Source organism: Hippoglossus stenolepis, chromosome 17 (genome assembly GCF_022539355.2).
Source record: "Hippoglossus stenolepis isolate QCI-W04-F060 chromosome 17, HSTE1.2, whole genome shotgun sequence".
NCBI lineage: Eukaryota > Metazoa > Chordata > Actinopteri > Pleuronectiformes > Pleuronectidae > Hippoglossus > Hippoglossus stenolepis.
Window position 1 is genome coordinate 5,746,234 of NC_061499.1, and position 26,365 is coordinate 5,772,598.

General features: G+C 43.7%; 1 protein-coding gene across 3 annotated transcripts in view; it reads left to right on the forward strand.

Annotated features, from left to right (window-relative positions):
- Nucleotides 1–23,461, forward strand: part of samd12 (sterile alpha motif domain containing 12) — a 95,610-nt gene extending 72,149 nt beyond the window's left edge. For 2 of the 3 annotated variants that reach the window (XM_035182771.2, XM_035182770.2), the window contains exon 5: nucleotides 17,510–23,461. In XM_035182771.2, the coding sequence (XP_035038662.1) occupies nucleotides 17,510–17,541 (32 nt within the window). In that variant the 3' untranslated portion in view covers nucleotides 17,542–23,461. The remainder of the gene's footprint in view (nucleotides 1–17,509) is intronic. The other variant, XR_007034953.1, reaches the window with a different exon arrangement.
- Nucleotides 23,462–26,365: the final 2,904 nt, after the last annotated feature.

Here is a 26,365-nt window from a genome sequence, read left to right on the forward strand (position 1 = left end):
AGGGTGATTAATGCTAACACCTGCTAACATCTACTGGTAGTTGGTAAATTGTTTGTCAATATGTTTCCAGCAGCAGCCATTGTTGGTTATTTAGCTTCTGAACATCCAGATGTTTCCCTCAGACGCTGGAGGAAAACAAAACAGATCTAAAAAAGAGAGTAAATATTCTTAGAAACATATCGTCAAATGAATGCTAATGTTAATTTTGGATGTGTTAATCAGAAACTGTGTGTTAATTCCTCAAAGTGCACGTTAATAACCTAAAGTAACCATTTCATCGGTAACCAGATTCATTTCCATCTCCTCGTACACTTGTGCTCTTGGCCGCCGTAGTTATCTTTCTCTTCAGGTTGGCAATTAAGCAGCCTCAGGTTTTCTGAAATCATCTCATTTATTGTAGAGAGAGCAATTATCATACAGCGGGTGCTTGAAAAGAATTGGATTTGCATTTCCGTCAGTACTTTAGTCATCTTCCCGCCGACTCGCCCTCGCACACGTGGAGAAGCCGTGGTTGTTAACAGAAGGATATATAATAGCCCTTCAGTAGAGGACTGGATCATATTCAGCGCACCTGAATTTCATCCGATCCATTTGATAGAGCTACCGCTCTCCACAACCCTGGGTCAAATAGCACTTGTAAATTATTCAGTGCTTGTTTTACATGGAATACTACAGGGGTGTGGTTTGTACTGCATCAAAATGCAGAAACATACTCAAATTAGACGGTGAAACACTTTCCTTTGACACTCTTTACTTCTTTGGTGTTCTGATGGTTTAACTTGAACCATGTATCGCAGGGTAACCGTTAAAGGTGGGGTAGGCGATCCTGATATTTGATATTTGTTCTCTTCACCATTCGCTCACCGACGTTCACGCAGGTCTTTGCCACTTTTTTATTTTGTTATCTTCTTTGGGTTAGTTGTAGTCTGTGGTGCTTTAACACTTGGAGCATTTGGAGCGCTACTGTGAAAATGATTGTGAGTGAAACGTTCTTACCGAGATAGCGGTGTTGGCATTTCCAGCGGCTAACCGTAGTTGTTACGTTACGTGATCTGCACCATTTCTTCCTCCTCCATCTTGGACAAACACTCTGTATAATTTAAGTGTCCACGGTAGGTAATCTCCTGTACGACTGCGAGATCTCACACCTGACATTTTACTGCATTAACATTCAAGACAGGAAACGCTACCAGGGATAATTTTGCTGCTCTTGCAACGTTCGGTGCAGTGAAATAAAGACGAGCGGTTTCTTGGGACGCTTTGTGTTTTTCGGCTGTGAACAAAAAGCTTTCTGCAACATCCGAAGCTTCCTGTCGTGTTTAAAGAGGTCAGCCCCGTATCCCTCAGCACTTCCTGTGGCGCTCGTCTTCTCCCTCCCGATTGGCTGGGAGGCAGCGCTTGCATCCAGTAACATGACAGATGTCTCTCACTGTGTTATTGCTCAGTGTCAAGTGGGCGGTGAAAGCAGGTGACATGTTTATTTGAAGGGCGTGTGCGAAGAAGGCTTTTGACGATTAGTCATCGTCTGTGCAAATGTTCCCCCTGATCCTCGGCTCCACTTCCCAAAGAGGTGGTTTGAAATAATAACGGATGTCATTCGAGCGCTTTGGCAAAAGAAATCAAATTTACTCCTCCACCAGTCGACTGCACCAAACAACTTGAGTGCAGTTATCTTTTTACATAGCAGGCCTGTACCTGACTCATGGGGAACAGATGAATATCAAATCTATTCCACTTGTTCTTCAGTGTGTAGTGTCCTCATGTTACAGTTAATACTCATTACTGTCCTGCTTCCGTCTGCAGAGGACGACTTCCGCTTCCGCTGACTGCAGACAAAGTGACTCTCACACATCGTGAACTGTGTTGCAGCGTAGACACAGTGACTTGTATTGCTAATTATATTTGATGTATACTTGGCTGTATACTTGGCTGTATCTATAGACATCCCAGTTATTTGCCCGAATGATAAACAACTGGACAGTGAATCTCTGACTCAAGATCTTACACATGTAGGAGAGTTGTAGTCTAATTGAACGAATGGACAACAAATGAAAGTATTGATAGAATCAGAAGCTTTTACTGTTGATACTATTTAACTATTAATAGTTTAGTGGAAGATTTTTAAGTCAGAATTCGTGGTCAGGTTACTGATCCCAATCGTTTCTCTCCGTCCCGTCTCGTTCCTCCACTTCTCCTCCGAGCAGCTTGACGTGTCTCACACTCTGAAACCTGAGGGAAGCGGCAGGATGAAGAAATTACGATTCAGGAGGAAACTGCTCTCTGATTTGACCAAAAAAGAAAAAGAAAGAAAGAAGGGAGCTTGATTACAAGAGTCTCTCCCAATATTGAGGTTCTGCAAGCATCAGCCAATCCAAACAAATCACATTTCGAGTGTGTCTGATGTCGGGTGGGGGAAAGAAAACGAACCTGCAAATGGATACGTTGCTGCCGCTCCTTCAGCGAGCGGCGTTCGCCGACTGTGTGTCTAATGCGTCGGGCAAACAACGCCGGTGCTTGCGAGCAGTGAAGCAGATACTCTATCTGCTTCACATTAACCTCCCTCTGCATTTCCCAGTGTCTGTTGACCCAGACGTGTGACACACCTACAGGTCCACGCCGGAACGGGTGTTATCGAGAGAGACGAGGGCGCCGCACAAAGACGCACACCAGAGAGCGGCGCTAAAGTATTGTCACATGCATGTCACATGTGTGTGTAATTTGAACACATGTACCCACACATCCCTCTCTTACAGCCGTGCATTGACTGGAAGGCATGCAGGGACTCCACACCCTGTAGTAGTAGTAGTAGATATTGCAGTAGAGATGGTTAATGAATGTATATAGTAGATTCTCCCCAGGTAATACTTTACTACAGTTTCTCCCCAGATCTGCAGCACATATGATGATTAATATTCATCATATGGCTCCTCCATTGCCTGCAGATGCCCCATCTGTATCCACTGGGACCCACACACCCTGACGCTACCATTAAATCCACTTACACACAGCCGGCGTGATGCGCTGCGTGCTCGGCTGTGTGCCGCGTTAAGGTTAAGGTGTCTAGCTCAAGGGTGATGTGGTGTAGCTGTGGCAGGCACGGCCCCGCTGGGAATCCGGGGCGCCTCGTCATGTATTCAGACCCCCAGCCGGTAAATACGCGTTTAAAGCTACAGATCCAGCAGCGGCAGGCGGCACACACGGAATACAGGATCAGGTGAGAGGGACTGATGGGAAGATCCTCAGTGTCAGCACATGATGACTGTTCGCTGCCTTTACACATGTTAGAGATAACACTGAAAACCCTCAGGTGCTTTGGAAGACACACAAATTCCCACAGGTTCTGTTCCTAATGTTACGCAAATTCTTTCCCCTTGTGCTGATTGTCGAAAGAAGCGATTCAAACCATTAGAGCCTTCATGAAATGTGTCATCACTGGGAAACACTGTTAAATTAATGGTTTTCTTATATTGATATGTATCATAAATACATGAATCCACAACACTTGTTCACGTAAATATTTAAATAAGATATCAGTTATAGATAAGATAAGAGATTAAAGGTTTAGAGAGAGGAACGTTCATACATCTCCTGTATGTGTACGGGTGCGTATGTATATGTAGGGTGTGTGTACATATATGAAATTGATAGGATATATAATATTTTGTGTGTGTGTGTGTGTGTGTATGTGTGTGTCTATAGCAGAGTGTGTTTAGCAGCTGGATGGTGCAGTGGTAGTAGTTGTTTGTGAAACCTGTGAATGCTGCTGATAGGAGGAATCCTGATTAGAGCAGTGAGATAACTTGATTCTACTGATTCTAAATCGCTCCTGAAAGCCGAGGGGTAACTTCAGTCAAGTGGTGATTTTTTTTTGGGGGTTCATTACTTTACTTCATTCCACAAACTGTAGCTGGAAAATATTGATTAGTGCATCTTTGTAGGTTTTTGAAGATGCAGCTTATTTTGCCGAGAGAATTCCTCAAGAAACACGCCGAGAGCAGACAACGTGTCTCGTGGCGATTCAGCCAAACATCACGTCTGTTGAGTATAAAGGAAATAATGCTCTCTCTCTTTTTTATTTTTTGTTTGCCTGGAGATATTTGCTCCATTGCTGGTACTACGCCGTTGCCATCATTATCTTGTATTGCTCTCTACTCCCACACAAATTGAATGCAACAGGTTTGCTCCTGTTCTCTGGGGGGCTGTTCAGATGCATTGTGGGAAAATCTATGGAATAGCTCAAGCAGACGTTCTGGAGATAAGCTGGAGCAGGTAGACGCTGAAATGTACTCTGCACAAAATGGCCAACAGAAAAGCAGGGAACATCACAGACGGGGCGGTTCATCCGAGGTCAGAACTTCCATTAAGCCCCAGAGTAAATGAGATTTTTCGCCACCAATGAGTTTGAACATCTTGAAATTGGCAAATAAATACTATGAGCTGTTTTCAGACATGAACTCCGGAACTTGTCGAGAACACAACAGGAGATTGTTCCGGGTCACACGTGTTCACAACAACAGGAAAATCTCGTTCCGATGAGGAATGGCAACTTGGACATGACGTATAAATCCCAGTCCGAAGCTGAGTCGGACATTTGCGTTCTCGTGAAAAAGGGGCCACTTAAAGCTGCAGATTCACTTCCTCAGCTTTCTTGCTCTGTGAGAAGCGTGTGCGTTGTTAAAATGTCAAAACAACACTGTGAGTAATGGGAATTTCTAAACTGAGTGATTTCAGTAGTTTAATTGGTCTTCAGGAGCTTAAAAGCTCAATGTAGCTTATTTGTGTAATTACTATCACTGTGTTTCTGCATTGTTCCTACTTTAAATATCCATTGAGGTGGCTCCAAACCCGGAGTGTGTGGTGTCAACATGTTCTGCTCTCCGATTACCAGAAAAGAAGAAGTTAGATGATCAGCCTCAGAGAAGAGGATCCCTCACACCCCCACGGCCGAACACATGCAGATAGTGTCTCTTTACACCAGAGCTCCTCTGCTCTCCAATAACCACTGCTAGCCTCCGTGCACTGGAACTCGTGTGCTTGATTTCTTATTTAATTAACAGACAATCAAATTAGTCTCAACCCTGAAATCTCTGAGCCGCTCGAGGGGAGTTAAAGTGTGTCCAAAAGTTTTCAGCAGGTGATTGGTTTTCTCGCTGTGTTGCACTTCCAACCCAGATTTCAGTAAACACGTCTCCCCGGAGAAAAGGACGATGGCTTCATCTCTTCATCTCTTCCATTGGTTGGACTGAGGCAGAAATGTATGTCTTTAATAGTGAACCCTCTGGTTACAGCGTTCCAGATGCTGAAAGCCGCGTCTTTAAGTTGTCACTGTGTGAAAGAGGATAATGATTCCATCAGTGGCGATGGTGCCTTCAGGGAACAAAGGGGACGCATGAGTCGGATTAAATGGAAATTGGGGAAAACACAAAGAAGCCTTCTCGGGTTTTGTTTTTGCTGCAGTTTGCTTATGATTATTTCACACGAGTCATTTTATTGTCGTGTAAAAATAACACTTCAAGCAACTGTGTAGGTTTTCACATTAAATAATAAAATGGATAAACTGCCAAATTCACTTTAAAGAAGCTGCGGAGTCAGTGATGCTTCTGGACTTTTTTTGCCCTTGCCTGTAGTTTATTCTTCGACTACACCAGAACACTGTAGTTATGAAAATGATTTAGTGCATTAGTTTAAAATGAGTCTTTCATTGAGTTAAGATCTTTTCAAATGTTTTTAAATTGTCGCCTTTACGACCTCACGTCAATCATGTTTACACAAAAGTTTTAAGAACAGGTTCTATTTGTTTCGTTTTCCGCATCTGTACCAGTGGCCATCCCCGGTTCGGGGATCAACTGGATCACAGAAATTAGTTTTCTACTTTTCAATTTGCAGTACCCCTTGTTCCTCCTTGATCAGAAGATGAAATTGTCCTCTGACTTCTCAGGATTGGACGGAGCCAATGTTTTCTTTTTCTGTTTTCATGAAGAAAGAGGAAAGATTGTCCTGACAAAGAGACAAAAAGAAAAATAAACTGCATCAAACTCGATGTGCAGGTTTCTGAGCACGATGATTGTTATTGGATGACGGGTTAAAAAAAACAGAAAAGTATGGACTTGTTGTCCGACTGTAATTAAGCAGCTTTGGTAGCTCCAGAGTCCGTTGTCTATTTTTTTTTTTTTAGCTTTTCCTCATGAGAAGCCAACACCCATCCTCCTTTCGATTTTGTTTACTTTCCTCCCAAAATTTCCGCAGGCTTAAAAAAGAAAACAATCTTCTAAGGCTTGTGTAGAGCTGCAGTCCAAACTGCCTCCATGACGGGTGTGTGCTGCGCTATGATGAATAAAATAGCTTATTTTGACCTGTCAAGCTTTGCATTTCTCCACACACCAAAGTGAGCGTGAGGCTCCAGAGCGAGAGAGAAGTTCGTTTTTTATTTATCCTTGAAAAAAAACATAAGAGCAAAGGTTTGAGATAAGAGATTTTCTTCTTTATTAATCCCACAACAGGGAAATTGTGTGTTTTATAGAAGAAGATGCGAAGAATAAAAACGTAATATATAAGTTAACATGCAATATAAAATGAAGAAAATGTAAAAATAACAATGTAATGTAAAGAATTGCACATGGAAATATATTGATTTGATATATTTGCAACTGTAATTGGTAGAGACATGAAAGATGGACAAAATGTCTCCACTATATCCATGTCGCCATCTTTATATCTTCTTAAAACGTATATATCGCCTACGAAATCATGAAAAGTCTCGTCAAAGCGTCTCGACACGTCCTCTTCCTCTGACTTTGAGAGTTGAGAGTTTGAAATACGTGCAGTGCCGCCGGCTCACCACAGAACCGCTCACAGTTGACGTATAAGGAGAAAGGAGAGAAAAAATAAGACCACACCACGAACAGAAGGAAACCGGAGTTGTCGGTGTGTCTGAGCCGCGCCGCAATGCGAGGTCATCATCAGTCACCAACAGCTCCGAGGGGTTTCCGTCGTGAGAGATGAGACGAGAAAGATGAGACGGAGTGATGGACACAGAGAAGCGAAGGCGCTGAGTGGAAGACGTTGCGATTTCCTTTTCCCTGATTCCCTCACTTCCCCCCAGATCCCGGCGTTTACATCACTGCTGTCCTCCCGGTTGTCGAGTCATCACATTTCCGTTGGAAAATGAGATTCGCCGTCCCACGAAGACTGATGATCCCCTTTAACCTCGGCCGCCGAGGCGCTTCTCCCGATCCAAAACAGCAACCAAGCGATTCTCCCGCTCCGCTCTTTGAAGGCCCCTCATATCTTATGTGTAAGTGCTGTTGACTTTGAACGTGCCCTGTTCGAGTCCTGATCGGCCGCTGCATCAGCTGAGAGACTTGAGGGAGATGGTTTACTTCGAGTGCGCTCAACGAAACACTCAGCGGGAATATCCCAAGGGCAAATTGGGTAGTAGTATGGTAATTGGTTTGGTTTCCTCAATTCAACAGTATGTCATTGGTTGAGGAGATTGCCCTAGAATCAGGAGCTTCGTGGAAATGGTGATTTCACTCATGTCTGGTGGCTTTGGTCACGTTCCATGGAAAACGACATATCGAAATATGAAAACGTGGTTTGAAGAAGGTGGTTAAACAAACACTGACATTGAGAAATTGTGGATAATGTTGAGTTCAGGTATTTTATTTATAAAGGAGGAACACTCACACATACTTCAGGCTTTTTCTACAGTTAACCAGGTTTCATAAAACATTAAAAAGCAGTTAAATAAATATGAAATAAATATATGTAACTGATTTTTGTTTATTAATATTGTGCATTTAGTTTTCGCATTTTTTGTTAATTTCACTGAATGGTTGTAATTTTTCCGTGCATGTGCCATTTAAATGAATTAATTATGAATTTAATTAATTACATTTCCTGATTCTTCAAGATTCTTATGCCTCGAAAAACCAACCAAACAGAATCGTAGGTTGCTTTTGATTTGAGTGGAAATTAAGCTCATGCACTGCAGCCACTTTAACAATTATAGAGATTTATTAGAGAACCATTCATATGAGCTGTTTTATGATGAAGTGTGTGTGTGTGTGTGTGTGTGTGTGTGTGTGTGTGTGTGTGTGTGTGTGTGTGTGTGTGTGTGTGTGTGTGTGTGTGTGTGTGTGTGTGTGTGTGTGTGTGTGTGCGTGCGTGCGTGCGTGCGTGCGTGCGTGCGTGGTATTAGTCGTAATCCTCCTCTGAGGTTAATGTAACTGGCCCCAGATGAGTACAAGTGGTTTTCTCTATTAAGCTGGTGACTATTGCACGATGATGTTGTGATTTGTTATTTCCTGTCTGGCCAATCGGAAACTCAAAAATGTCTAGATTTATGACAACATCAGTCAAAACTTACAAAAGAATATCTCAGGAATTTCTGTTTAAAATGCTGTTTTTTCCTGTTTTAATTCACGCCGGGGGGTCAAAAGGTTAATAGACGCTTGTGTAATCAGAATTAGCATCAACACTCTGACAGGAACACATCCCGTGGAGAGGTTTGTGCAGGTAAACACAGACACTGTGTTTATTTGTGATTTCCAGAGAGAGTATGCGTTTCTTAGGGAATTGGAGATTAAGAGGAGGAAAATGTGAAAAGAGAGAAAAATATCATAGCTGAGATATCGGGAGGGAGAGAGGAGAGAGAGGGAAGAATCTCATAGAGACACATAATTCTATTCTCTGGGTACACAATGCCGGATGGCGTGCTCCAGCTAAATAAATTATCACAGGGGCTATTTTTAAGCTGAAGTGTAAATGCAGTAATCCTCGGAGCAGGAGCTGCGAAGAGCCGACACACAGAGGCCACATCAGAGAATACAGCTCTGCCTTTATCTTCCTCTGCCGCCCGCCCGGCTCCCCCTCTCTCCCTCCCTCTCACACACACACACACTCATATCCTCCACGCCCCATCACAGCACCTCTATCTTCTCTCGCTTTATCCGTTTCCCATTTCTCCCTTCGTTTATCCCTTTTCTTGTCTCCGTCGCCTTTCATATGGTAAAAGCCTCCTTTCTGCGTCGGACTATTTTGCTTATCGCCGAGCCCTCGACGGGGCATCCACTGAATCTATTGTTAAAGGGGGGAGAAAAAAAACCAATAAGAGACCTCTGAACAAGAGAGGGAGGGGAAACATGTACGCGTCACGCGAAGAGGCAGCAGTCAGAGGATATTAGGGCTCGCTGGGTCATTCTGCAACCTGCCAACAAACCTGTCTCAGCTGATGTGTAGAAGCTGAGGCCTGAATGTTTTATACTCGCTGTGGTTCCTGTGGGAGAAAGTTACTCCGAAGCTGCTTTCAGACGTGCACTGAAGTTCCTGTGTGCGAGGACGCAAACGTCCGAGTCGGTCGCTCCGCACATCTCTCAGAACCTTTTTCTGCAAGTCCCACGAGTAAGATTTCTGGATGTGAGAATACAGCGGGAAAATGTCTGGAAAATTCCCAGTGAGCGAGTTGACGTGTTGATTACGTGTTGACGACGTGTTGACGACGTGTTGATGACGTCTCTAACAAGCGTCTGATGCAAAACTGGGGGGAAAAAACTGACTATTATCTCAGGATGAAAAAGAAGACGTCAGTTTGAAAAGAAGAGATTCGAGAGCGTTTGCTTATAAAGACAGACGCCAGTGTTTCATTCTTCTTGATGTTCTCTGCTACACTCGTCAATCTATTGCACTTCTGATCCCTCGTGACGCTCTGAGGTTTCTGTGGTTTTTTTTACCCGTTAAATGTTTTTATTTGAAGTTTTCTCCTCATCCAGTCGAGGGTTAAGGACGGAGGACATCACTTTGTACAGATTGTTAAGCCCTTTGAGGCAAATTGTGATTTTATTATGATTTGGAGACTCTACCCAGACGCCACTCTCTAACTCTAACCCTGAAAACAAACCAAAAGAATACAAATCTTCAGTCTTCAATCTTCAAGATTCAAGAACTTTTGGTGTTAAAATCGAATCGTTGTGTTGATGTGCTGGAAACAGAAAGACATGATTTCCTCAGCGAATGTTTACGTCATGTCCTGCCTCCTCCAGGCTCCGCTCCTCGCCTGAATGTTCCGGACAAGTTCCTGTTGTTGTTAACGCGTCTGACTCCCGCTGCGTACTTCATGTGTGAAGAGGCAAACTTCAGGAAACGTTCGGAACCCCGTTCTCCTGACATTTCCCACAGTTTATGTCTGAAACCAGCTGCAGAATCCTCTGGTGTTGCTTTGCTGATGTTGGTGGGGGGGACAGGCGCCCCTCCTCTGCTGCTGTTTAATAGCACATAATGTGGTGTCGTTAATCACCAGCACAGGTTGAGGTTTTACAAGGTTAATGACGGCGGAGCCAAGCTCTCGACTGTGTCCCATTCCTCAGGTATTTATCAGTGTCATCGAGAAGCTGAGAGCCGAGCGTAGTTCATAGTTTTCTCTCTCTCAACGCGACCACTTCTTTATTTTTTCTTCTGTTTCTTGTCCGTCTGAATCTGTCTTACCAGGTGTAAAATGTGTAATACGCACGAGGAAATGAAAATAAACCAGATCCTCAAACTGCAGCCTGGGGTTAGGCAACACAGATACAATCTTCAATCTGATGTATGTAATGTTATACTGCGCTATCTCAGGCTGCAGCTAATGTTTAATAAAACGATTAATATGCTGATTATATTCTCAATGTGCATGTGGTGTTTACGATAGCAGGAAATGTGTTTTAGTGAATTACCTTGTTTAGTACGTACATAAAAAGTGTAATTTCCCCAAAAACCTGACCTGCTCATTGTTTTGCACAATTTTACCAGATTCAGACAAAAGTCAGGATTTCAGGAGCTGCAATATAAAACCGAATATCAAGTCTTTTCCTTGTGATTCATCATGATGAAATCCTCGTGTTTTTAAACCACTAACCACTGATGAAGTTGCATAAGCCTCTGGATCGTGGCACCGCTAACATCATGTAATTGTTCTCTCCTGTTGAACACCACGATCCAGCTTAAGGCATCACAATCAGGAATGAAGCTTAAAGTAATGAATATATTTGATTTACTGTGAACAAAAGAAAAGAATGGAGACGAAATACGTGAAGAGTCTTTGTCAATTGCAGCCCTCGAATGATTTAAAGTGCTATTACATAAGCTGTTGCGCTACCAGACAGAGTTGGAAGCAAGGACAAGGAAGTGAGAGAGAAACGGTTAATATCTTATCTATATATATTATATTATATATTTATCTAAATATCTTAAAGGAAACATATTCTGCTCTAATGTTTTTTAAAGAAAACACCACTGTCCTCACACTGTCCATTGCTGCAGCTCCTATTTTCATCCTCTGTCTGAAATGCTTGGTTTGAGCTCCTGTCTCTTTAAGGCCCCCCCCCCGATAAAGCGCAGTGTGCTCTGATTGGCCAGCTGACCCACTCTGCTGTGATTGGTCAACCACCTCCAGCTACCAGACTATCAGCTAGGTGTGCATCGTGCGAGGATCACCTCAGGTGGACGTATTGGCCGAACTACTGAGGAGACGCTTCAGGAGCAGAGCAGCTCCCTTTGCCGCAGACGTTGGGCGTTTTAAAACTTTTACTTAAACTTTTACGAAAAAACTACGTAACACCCGAGAGGGAGCACAATATGTTTCCTTTAACCTTCGTATATTTTTTGCAAATGGCCCCACACACACACCACCCTGCTTCCACCTACACAAACGTGCACGTAAACATAGATGCATGAAGACATCAGCATACATGCCCCGGAAAATAAGTGAAGAGCTTGTTTTCACTGTTCCACTTTTTGCTCCTTTGCATCGTCATGTTTGAGCCCTGAAGGCGGTGACAGCTCTGTGTCAGGAGAGATATCCTGCATGATAGAGCAGCACAGTAAAGAAATGCTACCGAGCTCAGTTTGACAGTCCCCTGCTGAGCAACTAAAGGAAGCTGAAGCTTGGTGGAGGCAAAATGTGTGTGTGTGTGTGTGTGTGTGTGTGTGTGTGTGTGTGTGTGTGTGTGTGTGTGTGTGTGTGTGTGTGTGTGTGTGTGTGTGTGTGTGTGTGTGTGTGTGTGTGTGTGTGTGAGTGAGAGTGCATGTGTTGGCAGGTGGCACTGGAAAAAAGGCACCGTACCAAACAAATCCAGCTTGACACAAGCTAGAATACCAAAATACCGAGCACTTTGAGAGCGAGCATCCCTGTGTCTCTTCCCCCTGCATAAAATAGACTTATTTACTTAACCTCTCTGGGTTATGCGCTGACGAGGGAGCTCTACTTTAAAAGATGGAGGGAGAGGGGAAGAACTTCCCATCGGTTGTTTATGTTGTTGAAAATCAGGGCAGGAGCAGAAGCAGGCGTGCTCGCTCCCAGTCGCAGTAGAAGATGACCTATTTTGAACACACGCAGGGAGACGAGGCTCTAAAACCTTATCTGGGCTCCACAGAGGCTCTAAACTCTACATACATGAATATATATGGGCATGGATGTGCTTATATGTATCTTATGGCTCTTCTCTGAACTTGCACTGAGATGAATCATCGTTGCCGGTGGCAGATGTGATGCAGCTGGAGTCGCTGGCCTCTCCGTCTCTGCGTCCACACCTTCTGCTGGAAATCCTTTGACAAAACAGCAGACTTAACATAAATCGATGCACAGATCAATAACAAGCATTCTGCCGTAAGAGCCGCAGAGTTTACCTTGTGGCCCTGTTTTATTATGGTCTGTAGGTAAGGTCAGAGCAGTCCAGACCAAAGCAAATAGTGTTGACTGTACTTGTGTGAGAGTGTGGGGCTTTCAGAAAAGTAATTATTGAACCAGGCGAGAGTGTGTGATGAGCGACTTTTACCTCTCTGGGCCTGTGAAAGTCCCTCAGATAGAAAAAAAAAACTCTGAAAGGGAAAAAATCAATCTTCCTTTGAACCGCTCACGTGCACACGAAGGCCGTGACCTTTGATAAGAAGTCACATGCTTCATTTTAAAGGGTCACAAGCTGCAAAGTTTGAGAGCCGCCGCTACACAAGTGTTGGCCGAGTTAATTTGAGTCTCGATCATCTATTTTATGACATTTTCTAGTTATGTGGTGTTGAGGCTCATCAGGTTGAGCTTTGACGCAGCCGACTGAAGCTCAGAGACGCTCTCCTCGTTGTCCAGGCTTTTCCTTTCATAATGAAGGACTGGACGAAGGACTCATTACCACCTAAGTATTTTCCAGCCACAAACTAATTAGGTAACTGATCAGATCACAATGTCTTGATCATTATTTCTTCTCATTTCCAGCAGTAGCATTTACATTCTGTGGCCTTTACTGGTTTCCCTTGAACACACAACAGTGTGTGATGTCAAGAAATACCATGAAATGTCTATGATAAAAAATATGTTTGTCCCTCACATAACTTTCCAACTTTATTATCCCGTCTCTGGCAAAGAGAAGCAGAACCCGGTAAAGCCTGAATCCAGCTGATAGAACCAATGTGCTTGAAGCTGGATGGACAGAATCAGTGCAATTATGTCCTCGTTCACATTTTCAGCAGGAGACATGGCGCTCAACGGACAGATAGCAGATGCGGCTGCACACTGAGGTGTGCTCAGATTAAACAAGCAAGACAGGGCTGATTACAAATGAATGAGTTAGAGCCAAAGAGAGAGAGAGAAAGGGGGGAAACGAGAGAGAGATGAAACCAGCAGAGAGAGATTTTGATGATCCAGACGTTTGACTGGCTGTCACGGAGAAGCTGCTCATCTGTTAATAATAGCATATCGCATTCATCATTTGCACTGGTGGCACCGGAGGGTGAGCTACTGCCGGCTGCAGCGGCCGGATCTCTCGGTGCGTATGTGTGATGTGCGTGCAAGCATTCATGTGTAAGTGCATGGGTACGAGACCGAAATCTGTGTGTGAATTACACTGCGGAACAGTGCATTAATAATAGATCAACTCTCCCTTTGTTTGGGACGTAAACTTGATGAATGGGCTTTGTAATTGGTTGGTTTAATAACTGGAGACAAACCGAGTGCTCTTTGCCTCTCGTTCTCACACACAGACACACAATTACACACCACAGAAACATGCTGAAATTGTAATTCCCCGTCAGATGCCGGGGCGCGCACACACTCCGCACTCATGTCAGGGAGGCATTCACATGCTGCTCTGTTTAATTTGGGTTTGGCAGATTATAGTAATTATGTTAAAGAAAAGATTTTTCCAGAGCAATTTGCCCTTTTCTGTCCTTGAGGAGTGAAACAGTTCTGGCTGAAGGATGATCACTTTTTTTTTTTTTTCTTACGCTGCTATTTAACAGTTCAACCAGACTGGAAAATATGTTCTCGTAAAGGCAGTGAAAGCATCGAGGGTTTTATTGTTTCACATAGTTTTATGAGAACAATGATCCTTTTGATCATCGGAAAAGGTTTTTCTATCGATGTAATCTTAACCGGAACAGCAGAATACTCCATATATTGAAATGCAGAGTGTGTGTGTGTGTGTGTGTGTGTGTGTGTGTGTGTGTGTGTGTGTGTGTGTGTACTGGCAGCCAAGGCAAGCGTACCAACACTGACATAAATTGTAGAGTGTGTCATTGAACTGCACCTCTGGGTCTGCTCTCTATTCACCACTAACTCAGAATAATGTTTTTTGTGTGTGTGTGTGTGTGTGTGTGTGTGTGTGTGTGTGTGTGTGTGTGTGTGTGTGTGTGTGTGAGATGCAGAGTCGATGTAAACAACCCATGAAATTAAGATTCAGAACAGAGTTTTCTGTGTTTGTGTGACAGTGTAAATAATGTAGCCTTTTGTGTCTGTATGCTAACTATCCTTGAAATTAAGATGTCGACCAGAAGACATTCCCCTGTGTTTATGTCTGTGTGTGTGTGTGTGTGTGTGTGTGTGTGTGTGTGTGTGTGTGTGTGTGTGTGTGTGTGTGTGTGTGTTTTCTTTTCTTTTTTTTACCTCATCAGGACCTTGTGCACACCAACCTTGTCGGGACCAGTTCTCCTCATAGGAACCAAAGCCTGGTTCTAAAGAGGCAAAACATCCTGGTTAGGGTTTGGTTCAGGTCATCTACAGTTAATGGAAGTCAATGCAGTGTCCTCACAAGCATAGCAGCTCGAACTCTGTGTGTGTGTGTGTGTATGTGTGTGTGTGTGCTGAGTATTCTCACCATTCTCTGAAGACGGGGCGAGGAGGGGGATTTGAAGAATCTTTCAAACATGCTGACAGCTTGTCAGGGCCCTCCTACGACTGTAATGAATTTCAGCCTTTTGTGGTGTGTGGTCCCACTACACAGATAAGCTGAGGCACTAATACAGTTAAGTGTGTGTGTGTGCCCGTGTGTGTGGCGGGCTGACATGGTGGTTGCATGCAGTGTTTGTCAATAATAATGATGACTATTGCATGGTTGGTTGTGTGTGTGTGTGTGTGTGTGTGTGTGTGTGTTGCGCTGTCATTTGAACAATTTCGAAGCACTTGCGTTAGTATTTACTTATTTATCTATATTATATATATTATTTCATACTTGAGGGAAAACCTGTAATTTTCTCCGCTACCTTTATCTTACAGTTGGAGTGAAAGAGCCTTTTTTACAATCTTATTATTACGAGTGGAGCAAAGGAGTAAGTTGTGTGGAAAGGTGAAGAAACACAACATTTTAATTGTAACACAATAAATCGTTTGTCATTTCAACGGTTGGCCCGAATATTTTATTAACTCGACCGCAATCCCTTCAGAACCTTAACTGTTTGTTATTTATTGCAACCATGACAACGAAGAACCCCAAACCTCTGCCAAAATGGTATTCATTATATTATTATATTTATTGTTTAGTGTTGCTTCACTCCAGCAACCTGACCAAAACCCTGTTTCCATAAACCTGACCCAACTTGTATTGCGTTTCCATTTAATAAAGTGCATTTATTTATTACGGCTTTGGAAGGAACAAAAGTGATGTCATCCTGTCAGTCATAGACTCTATAAACTCTGCCTGTGCAGCATCGATCAGGGGATGGAGCCATGGTAAAACTCCTGATGATGCACATGCTCGACCAATCAGGAGCCAGTCTCAGCTGTGAATCATAAAGTTTTTATAGCATCAAAAAACTAATGAACATGCATCAATGTCAAATACAATTATTTGACGTGTACTTTGCCGTTTTAGTTTGCTCTATGTCCCATTTCCTAACATGGAGGAGGTGTGGTTTATGACCTATACTGCAGTCAGCCACCAGGCGGAGATCGAGATGCTATGGCTTCCCTTTTGGGGAGCTGTCATGTCATCCATCTTTATTTTCAGGATGTTGTCAATTCAGCTGTCTGATCAGGAAACGCCTCCATTCGTCGTACTGGTGGATAAATGACATATTTTCCTGGTTAAAGATAAAACTCGAGGTTCCCAGCGACCTCATAGACAAACAGCAGTTGGAGCCCCGATGTCACATTTCCGATGTCTATGACTTGTTGTTAGTAAGAGATGAGTAATCTTTCCCTTTAAATTCCCCACATGGCTTCATTTAAAGAAGTGGGTGAAGTTAAAGTCGTCCCACTTCAACCACTGCAGACTTTTTCCCACTGCACTTCTGTTACTATCGCCTGGAGTTTTAAAAATGTTAACAGCTCTGTGTTGGCTCGCTGCCCCAAGCTTCAGCTGCCACTGGTGAAAAAGGAAAAATGTATGAAATCGCAAATCTGTTTCCTCACACCGAGCTCTGCATACACACACACACACACACACACACACACACACACACACACACACACACACACACACACACACACACACACACACAAGCTGTTGTGGGCTGGCATGTATCTTTGTGCCTTGTCATCACATGCTCCGACTGAGCTCTAAATGTCACTTGTCTCCCTCTCCGCTTCATCCGCCTGACTCATCCTCCTTGTCTTCACTCTAGATCTGAAGTGTGTGTGTGTGTGTGTGTGTGTGTGTGTGTGTGTGTGTGTGTGTGTGTGTGTGTGTGTGTGTGTGTGTGTCTGTGTGTGTGTGTGATGGACACACTGCTGCTCTCCACCTTCCTTTGTACGGCGCCTGCACCACAACGATGCCCACTGCATTGATTTTCTTGTGCCATTTCATAATTATGTCTCCTCTCTTTTTATTCCTCCGCGCCCTCTCTCTCTCTCTCTCTCTCTCTCTCTCTCTCTCTCTCTCTCTCTCTCTTTATCCTGTCTCTCTTATCTCCCTCCTCTCTCTTCTATTTTTCTAATTCCATCCCCCTGATCCATTTTTATGCCTCACTGTGCCCATGCTTGTTATCTCGGCCTTTTCTCTCTTTTTTTTTTTTTTTTTGCTGTTTGATCTCAACTTCTTAATTTCCTCTCAGTTTCGTTTTGCCCCCTCCCCCTCCCCCATCCTCTTCTCGCTTGTCGCTTCACTTTCTTCTTCTTCTTCTTCTGTTTTCCTCATATTTTTCTCTTTCTGGACATTCGTGAGTTTTTCTCAGCCTCTTCCTCGACCCCCTTTGCCTCACACGCCACCCCAACCCTTGTTTCGATTATTTTCTCATTAACTTCTTCCAATCTTTTGTCTTTTATTTTTTGCAGCCTCTCTGGAGTGCACTCCATCTTCACCGTAGCCTGACGGAGCAGGATATCCAGTTGCAAAAGGACGCAGCCGCCCACCACCTCGCCAACATCTTCCCAGTGTGTGAACCCCAGACTTCTTCCTGGACCGAGCACAGCTCTCCGCCTCCACACACCTTCGCTCTCTGCCCTCGGAGTCTTGATCTGGAAAAGTACCCATGCTTTCTTTTCTTCCCGGCCACTCCTGAGAAGCTCCCAAGTGTTCTGACTCGCAGTTTCCTCGACAACTCCTCTCAGATTCCTGGAGTCCGACCAATAGTTTCCATTGCAGGAGTCTCATCTCCAGGCATTTGTGACCTTCGCAGCCAAACCTCCACCAGACCTCTCACGCTACAACTCCTACACTCCCCTCACACGTCCCTTTACTCCCCTCTCCCATGCCAAAAGCCGAGCCCCAGCCAACCAGCAATCTACCCAGAATCCAACATTCGCTTGGCTGTGGTTTCCTCAAAGCATTTAAACACAACGATGCCATTGCCTTGCGGTTGATAGTTTTTAGGGAACTCCCAAAGCAAAACCCCAACTCTTACAGTTACAATATAATCCATAGTCTTTTGGTTTGTCTGTGGCATGTTAGCTCCTTCAGCGTAGCACTTTAATGTGTGTTTTTCTCCCATGAGTCCTCTTGTGGTGCACTGCTGAGTCTGGTTCTGCCCAACTAAGGACTTTGGGTAATGAGACTGCTACTCTACACCTCTCCTTCCCTTTCTCCTCCTCATTATCTCTTCACAGACTCTACTTCAACAACCAGAGGAGGGTGACACAGTTTACACAACCACGCGTGTGTTTTTGTGCTTGTTCTCCCTCTCGTTCTGTGCATAGACCCTGTAAACAGTGTCCGACAAAGGCCTGGTGAAGTGTCCGTGTCTCTTACCTGCTCCATATTGTGGATGGCAGTAACCCTGAGAGAACTTGACTGTGGAAACATTTAGCAGGGGGGAATAAACACTGAACCTGGCACCACATTAGGTACGGTTAAGTTGGCTCCGCGACATATACATTGTTGTGAAAAGCAATCTGAAGGAGATGAAGCAGAACCTGGGGATGAACCGCGAGAAGGAAATTCCCTCGGTGTCTCTAAAAGCACTGAGCTGGTAGGTAAACTGATTTGGCAAAGCCCAAAAGGTGGGGGCTGACCGAGGACAAGGAAGGAGCAGGCAAAAGCAAAAGGGCTCCGTGAACTAAGAGATGCCATGACTGGAAATTCTTTACCGCTAATGAGAAGAGGAGGAGGAGGAAGAAGAAGAAGAAGATCATGGATGACAAAAATAATTTTCATTTCCTCCCGTCTGTATTTCTCCTTATTGCTTTGTCTTCTTTCCGTCTCGCTGCTTGAAACTATTTTTAGATGCGGTATATTGAAAGTTGTGTAGAGAGGAGACGTGCTGTGCACAAAAGCTCATCATGGAAATGTCGTACGTCAGTCTGGTCCGGACGATAATCTCTGCTGTCAATGTGAATTATGGCCACTCACTGTTATATATTATTATAGGTATTTTAACTGCACTTAAAAAAGCACACGTGTCAGTCATGAAACAAAACAGCTGTTCCTCAGATCATCGTCTCCACTGTGTGTCAATGAGTGTAAATACATTGTGAAATCATGTAGCCAGTGTAATGACCTCTAGATATCAGCTGCTGATTTCCTTGTGCTGGAGTGATATTTATCAGAAGCTCGCATCCACGCCAGCGTAGCATGAGCTGTTGTCACGGTAACAACATCTTTTCCTTCCCCTGGAGGAGCGTTGGCAATCAGAGGAGCATAGAATAGACGCCGTGGTCAGAGGTGAGGGAATAAAAAAGGGGGTCACCGCCGGTTCCTGAGAGCCAATGCGTTGTAATAGGATTCCATTTGTGTACGGGTCCCCGTGTGTCCGGCCATTCATTGTTTGGATAGCGGCTGAAGCCTAATGCGGCAAAGAGCTGCGAGCAGATTGAATAGTATTGATCAGTTCTTCAGGACGTACAATCAGTCCTCATGGATTACAAAAGCCTCAAGGACTGTGTGCACGCGCACTCGCGCACGCCTACAGTCACATAGGAATGGAGTCGTTCGGGCTAAAACACAAGTGGCTATTTCACGGTCGGGTGGAGATGTCGTGTCCATGTCTGTCAAGGCCACCGGAGGAAAGGGAGGCTCGATGCTTCCGTTAAGTTTGGAATTTCTCCACTTCTCAATTTCCCCGTTGGAAAATGTCGACAACCGAGCTGGAAGAAATGGTTTCCAGGAGTTGGAGGCTGCCAAGTGTGAAACCCAGTTCAGTTAGTAAAAATGACTGCTAAAATAGAACCATTTTCATCAGGATAATACATTAAATATGATATTGTTCAGAAAACAGAGTCAATTGGCTTCTTATTGGCACTAAACAAATAGGAAATACATGTATTCACTTTTTTGCAAAGATCCCACTGTTGTATCCGACAGCTAAATATGAAGCAAGCTAATTTACAAGCTAACGTACTATATATTAGCATGTATTAGCGTAGCTGTTTGTAACAAATGAGATATAGTTTGTTAGCTTTAAAGGTGATAAAAGTTTGTTTTTGTTGCTATGCTAAGCTAACACGTTTAGCAGACAGACACGCAAGAGGTTTCAATCTTCTCATTGGTTCCTAAGCTATTAAGAAAAAGTATTTCCCAAAATGTTTGGCTTGAATTTCGGTCTGAAACATTTGCTCCGCCTGATAAAGCCGAGATCCTTGCATTCCTCATATTTGTGATGGTAGCCGTGGAAAGTCACTGGTCTTTATTCTAGTTCTGCACCTCACTGAGGCTATGAGGCATTATTTTAAAGTGTTTGTGTCTGAATTCTTGTTTTCAGTGTGTCTTAGAAATTTTGGGTCAAGATTTCTGGTCAAAAATTATTGCCACTCCTGAATTTCAAGAGCAAAATTCTGAATATCTTCAGCAATACATGCAAATTAACCAACTTTATGTAATCAGACTGTCCAAGGTTAATGAACAAAGAAAAATAGAATTGCATAAATAGTGAAATAATACAAAACCCAAATGAATCCTGGGCACAGTTACCATCCTTTGCCAAGAACCACAGCCTGTAAGCGTTTCCTATAGCAGTCTCAAGCTTCCTGTACCTGCCTGCTTGTAGCTTCTGCCACTCTCCCACCACAGGAATCCTTTTTTGCAATGGTAGATTTCACCTCTGCAGGTTTTCAATGGGATTTAGGTCAAGTCTCGTTCCTTGCCAGTCCCATCTTTTCCTTGTCAGCCGGTCTTTTCTCCTGCTGTGTGCTGCTTGGATCCTTGTCCAGCTGAAAAACCTAAAAGCCCGATATCTTTGCTTCAAAAAGTGGCTTTGCGACACACATTTGGCTCTAAAATGCCTTAGTAACCGGATTTTTATAATTCCTTGATACATTCAATCCCTCCAGCACCAGAGGCAAGAAAGCAGTCCCACAGCATGATTGAACCGCCTCTATGTTTTATTGTAGGTTGGGTGTTCTTTTGCTGAAGGGCTTCATTTCATCACCTTTACGCTGACCGGTGCGCGACGTTCCCAAGAGCTCTACTTCGGTTTCATCTGTCCATAGAACATAATCTGTGAAAAACTGTTTTTGCCAGCATTGGTCCTACCTTTCTGTGCCTTTCTTTCAATAGCGGTGTCTTTCTTGGCCTTCGTCCACGGAGCCCTGCTTGGTTTGGTGTGCAGCATATGATACCAGCAGAATCCACCAGCCCTGGTTGCTCCAGAACAGCCTGAAGTCTTGTGTGGTCTGTTTTTTAACAATCCACAGTGACTTTCACCAACTTAACGGATTGGGTTAGGGTTGGATTTAGTCAAGTTAGGATTAGAGTTAGTCAGGTTGGGGTTGGAGTTAGTCAGGTTAGGATTAGAGTTAGTCAGGTTGGGGTTGGAGTTAGTCAGGGTAGGATTAGAGTTAGTCAGGTTGGGGGTGGAGTCAGGTTCGGGACAGGAACAAAGCAGCTTGCAGCATTTTCCTTGCAGCACAGATGTCATATTTAATATCCCATATACTGTGAAAGGCCTATATGTTATATAAATGACTCTAAATGTAATCTACCTATCATTTGACCTCGATAAACTTTTGGTAGAAGTTGAAGTTGAATCCGTGTTAAACTTTATTCAAATCGCCCTTTGACGATAGTTCGATTTGACTTAAATCGAAGTGAAGTTTATTGAAAGAAAGTTTTGCCTTTTTGCGAAGGATAGAGTGGGCCAGTAAATGCAGAGCACACAAAGTGAAATGATAAAGAAAGTAACGGGTCTGAATCTCACCACAGTGCTGAATGGATGATGTTGAAATGGCAGGAGCTGGACTCTCAACAGCTTTTATCCACAAACAGCTTCTGCTACAAAAGCCTACGTGTTACTTATAGACTGAAATTACAGAGTCAGACAGGCAGCAGACAGCCAGAGATTCTTCAATCAACTGAGGCAATGCAAGGTTTTCAAGTCCACATATTTCCATTTGTTGTACTCAAGGCTTGTTAGAAGGAAAACTGGGGCACACAGACACTTGTGGACAGCAGAAACGCCCCTGGTCAGGTTTTCTGATTACGGCGTGGACAATGGTGGCGCACGTAGACACAGCTTTACTTTCCCTTGGTTCTGTTGTAGGCAGGCAGTTTTATTTTTAAAGCATGTTTTATACACAGAGGTAGTTTCAAGCTGCATTAAAAACAACACAGATGCTATTTAAAATCAAGTTTTAAAGTAAAAGAAAAGAGAACAAGAGCGGTGAAGAGATTAAAAGAGGTCAAAGAAGTAAAAAGGATAAAAGCTGTATGAAAAATATCAATAGGTTCAAGGAGTAGAATAATACAAGTAATGTGTAAAAACATAAAATACAATATGAAAAAAAAGTTGAAAGTCTTGGAAAAAAAACCTGCAGTAAAAACCTCATTGATTAATTCAGTCTGAAAATCAAGCAGAGGTGAGTTTTTATTTTCTGCAAAGAACTAATTTAAATCCCTCCAAACAATGCCAATAATGTATGTATGTTTTATTGTGGTATTAAAAACGTTTACAGTTTATTAAATGTTTTGCTCATAAACCATCAGTTCATCCGCACTTATTTCTGAAGAGATTCTGAGAAATTCCAAGAGGCTGGTAATTTTTTTGCTTTTAATTATCCATATGTCAGGCGGCAGCGCTACAATAACCCCGAGTGTAGAGGAATATTGATTCTTTATTGTTACTCTCCAGTATTTAGGCTCCATACGTGCAGGGAGAGAAGTCAGGGAATAGATTTTCCTCCAGAGGAACGAGGGAAACTTTCCACAGTGCGTCTCCTGCTCAGATATCCAGACAGAACCAGCCTGAGATGTGGCAGCTGTGCCAAGGTGTCCGAGGACTTGCCTTAACTGGCTCAGCCGTGGTCTCCCAGTACCTGTTAAGAGGTTTGGCACGTACTCCTAGACACTGACACACAATGCACTGTTACACAAGAGAATGCCAGACTAAACCTCACACAACGTTGTCGGTTGCACAAGAACTTTTTTTTTTTTTCCACACGCTGGCACGCACGTGAAATGCGCACAGGCCCAGACTGTGTGTGTGTGTAAAATACAAATACACAAGCACACACACGGTGACACTCTACTCTGCGCCCGGAAGAAATAAACACACTCGTTTCTCAACAAATTAGCAGTAAACACGGTCGGAGCTGTTAACTCATTTCACATCGGTGATGCAGAAATAAAACAACACCTCAATCTAAAGGGAAGACAAACAAATCGAGCCTTTTCTTTCCACCGTGTCGACGACATGTTCGGATTTTTCTTTTGTTCCCGAGTGTTTCAGGCATGCAGGACCAAGTCACTACTCCCAGTCTATCTACATATACGGTGCCTGAGGATGGATGTTAATGATGATGTTGATATCATGATGAGTACATATATATATAAATAATAAACATATTTATCTTCATGTATATTGTGTTCTGTTTTTATTGTGTGACTGGGGGAGCTTTCACTCCTGGTCCAGACCTTTGGACTTTTCAGTTTGGTCTGAAACAAAGGAATTTAACAAAATGAACCAGTTTACTCCTTCTCCTCATTCAAATGAAAAACTACAAACATGTCCGATGCCACTCAAAAACTACTCAAATGTTTACAGTGCAGCAAAAACATGAACCCTGGTTTCAGGTGTGAAAACGTCCTGAGTTTGCAAAATATAAAACATCCAGACAGATGTTGATGCTGCCGCGGTGTGACATCGCAGGTCAGGTGGTCTCCATCAGGGCTGCGGCCCCTGCAGGAGGCGCTGTGGACCTGGATCACAGCTTCACATGACTGAATATTTCAAATACACGATACCCACAATATACTTAATGAGCCCATATGGACATAAACACCACAGTTTCTTTTTCCACTTTCTCAGCCACGGCAGCAATTAGTGTGTGATCCCTGTAACGCCCTGAAAAACGTGTTTTCTCAATCAGCTCCTTATTCTCGGTCCTTCACGCCCACGCAGTCCGGATTAAGAAGATTAGCAGAGTTTCGGTTTACACACGCTCTAAATAACAACATTATTATATTGTAGGTAGAGAAATACTCTATTTGCTTGTGTTAAAAGTTTTAAGCTGCAGAGAGTAAACTTCTAAAAGACCCATCATTACTGTCGTATATCCAAAAGTGACAAAACTCAAAATTCACAAATCTAAACTTGCAAAGAGGTTAATTCAAAAGTGTTTCTCACGTCTCCCTCTGTGCCTTTGCTTTGTTATTTTGCAGGTAAAGTTGTCTGGACTCGTATATATTTTTGTTATTGGTGCATTCAATCATGCCTTTGTTTTTAGGAGGGAGGCTGGTTTTCAGTATTTCGGTTTTTTTCTTATTTCGAAAAGTATAGATTTTTGGGGCCAATCAGCTTGTTTGCTTTAGGGCACAAACCACAGTTCTCCCGGCAGCACAGCACAGACTCCGAGTTTATGGTTGCAACAGGAGACAGGACGGACAGAAGAGAACAACCAGCGTCATGGACATGGTCTTAATTCTAAGAGACTAATCACGTCCCGGGTATTACCGATAATCCCACAGCCAAACTGATCTTTGAAAGAATTGAAATAGGTGCCCTATCCAAACGCTACACTTGAAGCGGCCCTGTGCTGCTGTGGCGAGGGTGGGATGGCGGGGGTGAGGAGGAGGAGGAGGGAGGACAACAGGCGTGAGGGATGAAGAGAAGGAGAGATATGACAGAAAATCGCTCGCACTCAGTCCCCTGCCTGCCTCTCCCGAGACCTGCAACACACCCTCAGCACTCTGCGCTCCCGCCGCCCGCCTGGACGAGATCTTCACAGTTTTTGGCCTCGTGTGTGTGTGAAAATCTCCCTCCTCAGTTTTCTCACTTTCCCCTGTCTCTCTTTTCTCTCTCTCGCTCTCTCTCTCAGTTTTGCTGCTCAAATTCGACCTATTACTCATTTCCGTGTGTGAGGGAGCATATCTCGAAACACGTGCTCCGCCATCTACTCATCTCTCTCCCTCCTTCTCTCGGTGGTATATTATTTTATTGCCTCACAGTTTTCAGATGTGTCTATTTCTATGTCCTTGTTTTCTTTTGTCGCCGTGGATACTCCTACATCACTTTTTCCTGACTTCTCTCTAATACACTTGCTGTGTATCTCTTGTCTGTGCGGCCTCCTCTCTTGGCTGTTGTGCATCACACTCTGCACACACCCGTCATCTCCCTCCGTCACACGCTCCTGTCGGGCACAAGCAGGCGGCTGCATGAATTAAACATCTCAGGCGGTGCACACGCTGAGGCCCTTTGCAGCTTCAGGGTGAGCACTGGTACTCGGATAGGGGGCTCTGGCCACACACCGTTTGTCTGTGTGTGTGTGTGTGTGTGTGTGTGTTGCTCAGTGCTTGACACTGTATCACACTGAGCAGCGGGGGTTATCACATCTGTTTGCCTTCATGTTGTATCGTCGGGAGATGAAGTGGCAGCGAGAAGGCCCCTTTGCCACAAAAAGTTTCTCTCTTTGTCTTTTTTTTTTCCTCAGACTCGTTCTTATGCTCTCCTCGTCTCTGACTCTGTCTCATCTCTCCTCGTCTCTTATCTTGTTTGATTTCTCAGTACATTTTGTTTTGAGCCAGTGGTTTGTGTCAAAATTGTTTGTTTTGTTTTGGTTTTTACCTTTCCCCCTTTTTTTCCAACTTTCCTACTTTTTGAATCTCTGTGCTTGTCATCCTTCTGTTGTCTTTCATCTATTCATCTACTCTCTTCTCCCCCATCATCTCTCTTTCTTTGTCCCCGACTAACCCCTTCAACACAATTCTCTATAAATGGTAATGGTAAAAAGAAAGACGTCCTTCTTGTTCGTTCCTTCAACTCAATTCAAACATGGCGCAGAGTCTGCCGGAAAAGCGATGCTACCCAGCGGACCACACTACACACACGTGTAGGCTCCGCTGTGGCTCCGACTCAGAGGTATCATACCTGTGATTATGCAAAACTGCCACGATGGCGGCATTATGCTTGATTGGTTAAGACAAGGGGTCTCCTTCACTTGCTGCTTTCATGTACTGAACTCTGCATATACTCACGATAGTTATCTGGAGGGGATTTTCCAGAACATTTACCAACAGCCCCCTGGTAAACATATCTGAGTGAGAAAACAGCAGGAAAATGTCCACAGATTTCACTGCAAGCGAGTGGGTGTGTTGACGTTGAAGAACACGAAAAAGAAAACAAATGTGTGAGGATTAAAAAGAGGGAACATTCACGTAGAGGACGTCAAAGAAGACGTCAACTTTGAAAGACAACTGTAACCTGGCATTTTCCTGTTGTCGTGAATGCATCTGGTGCGTTCGTCATATGTGAAAAACGTAAAATC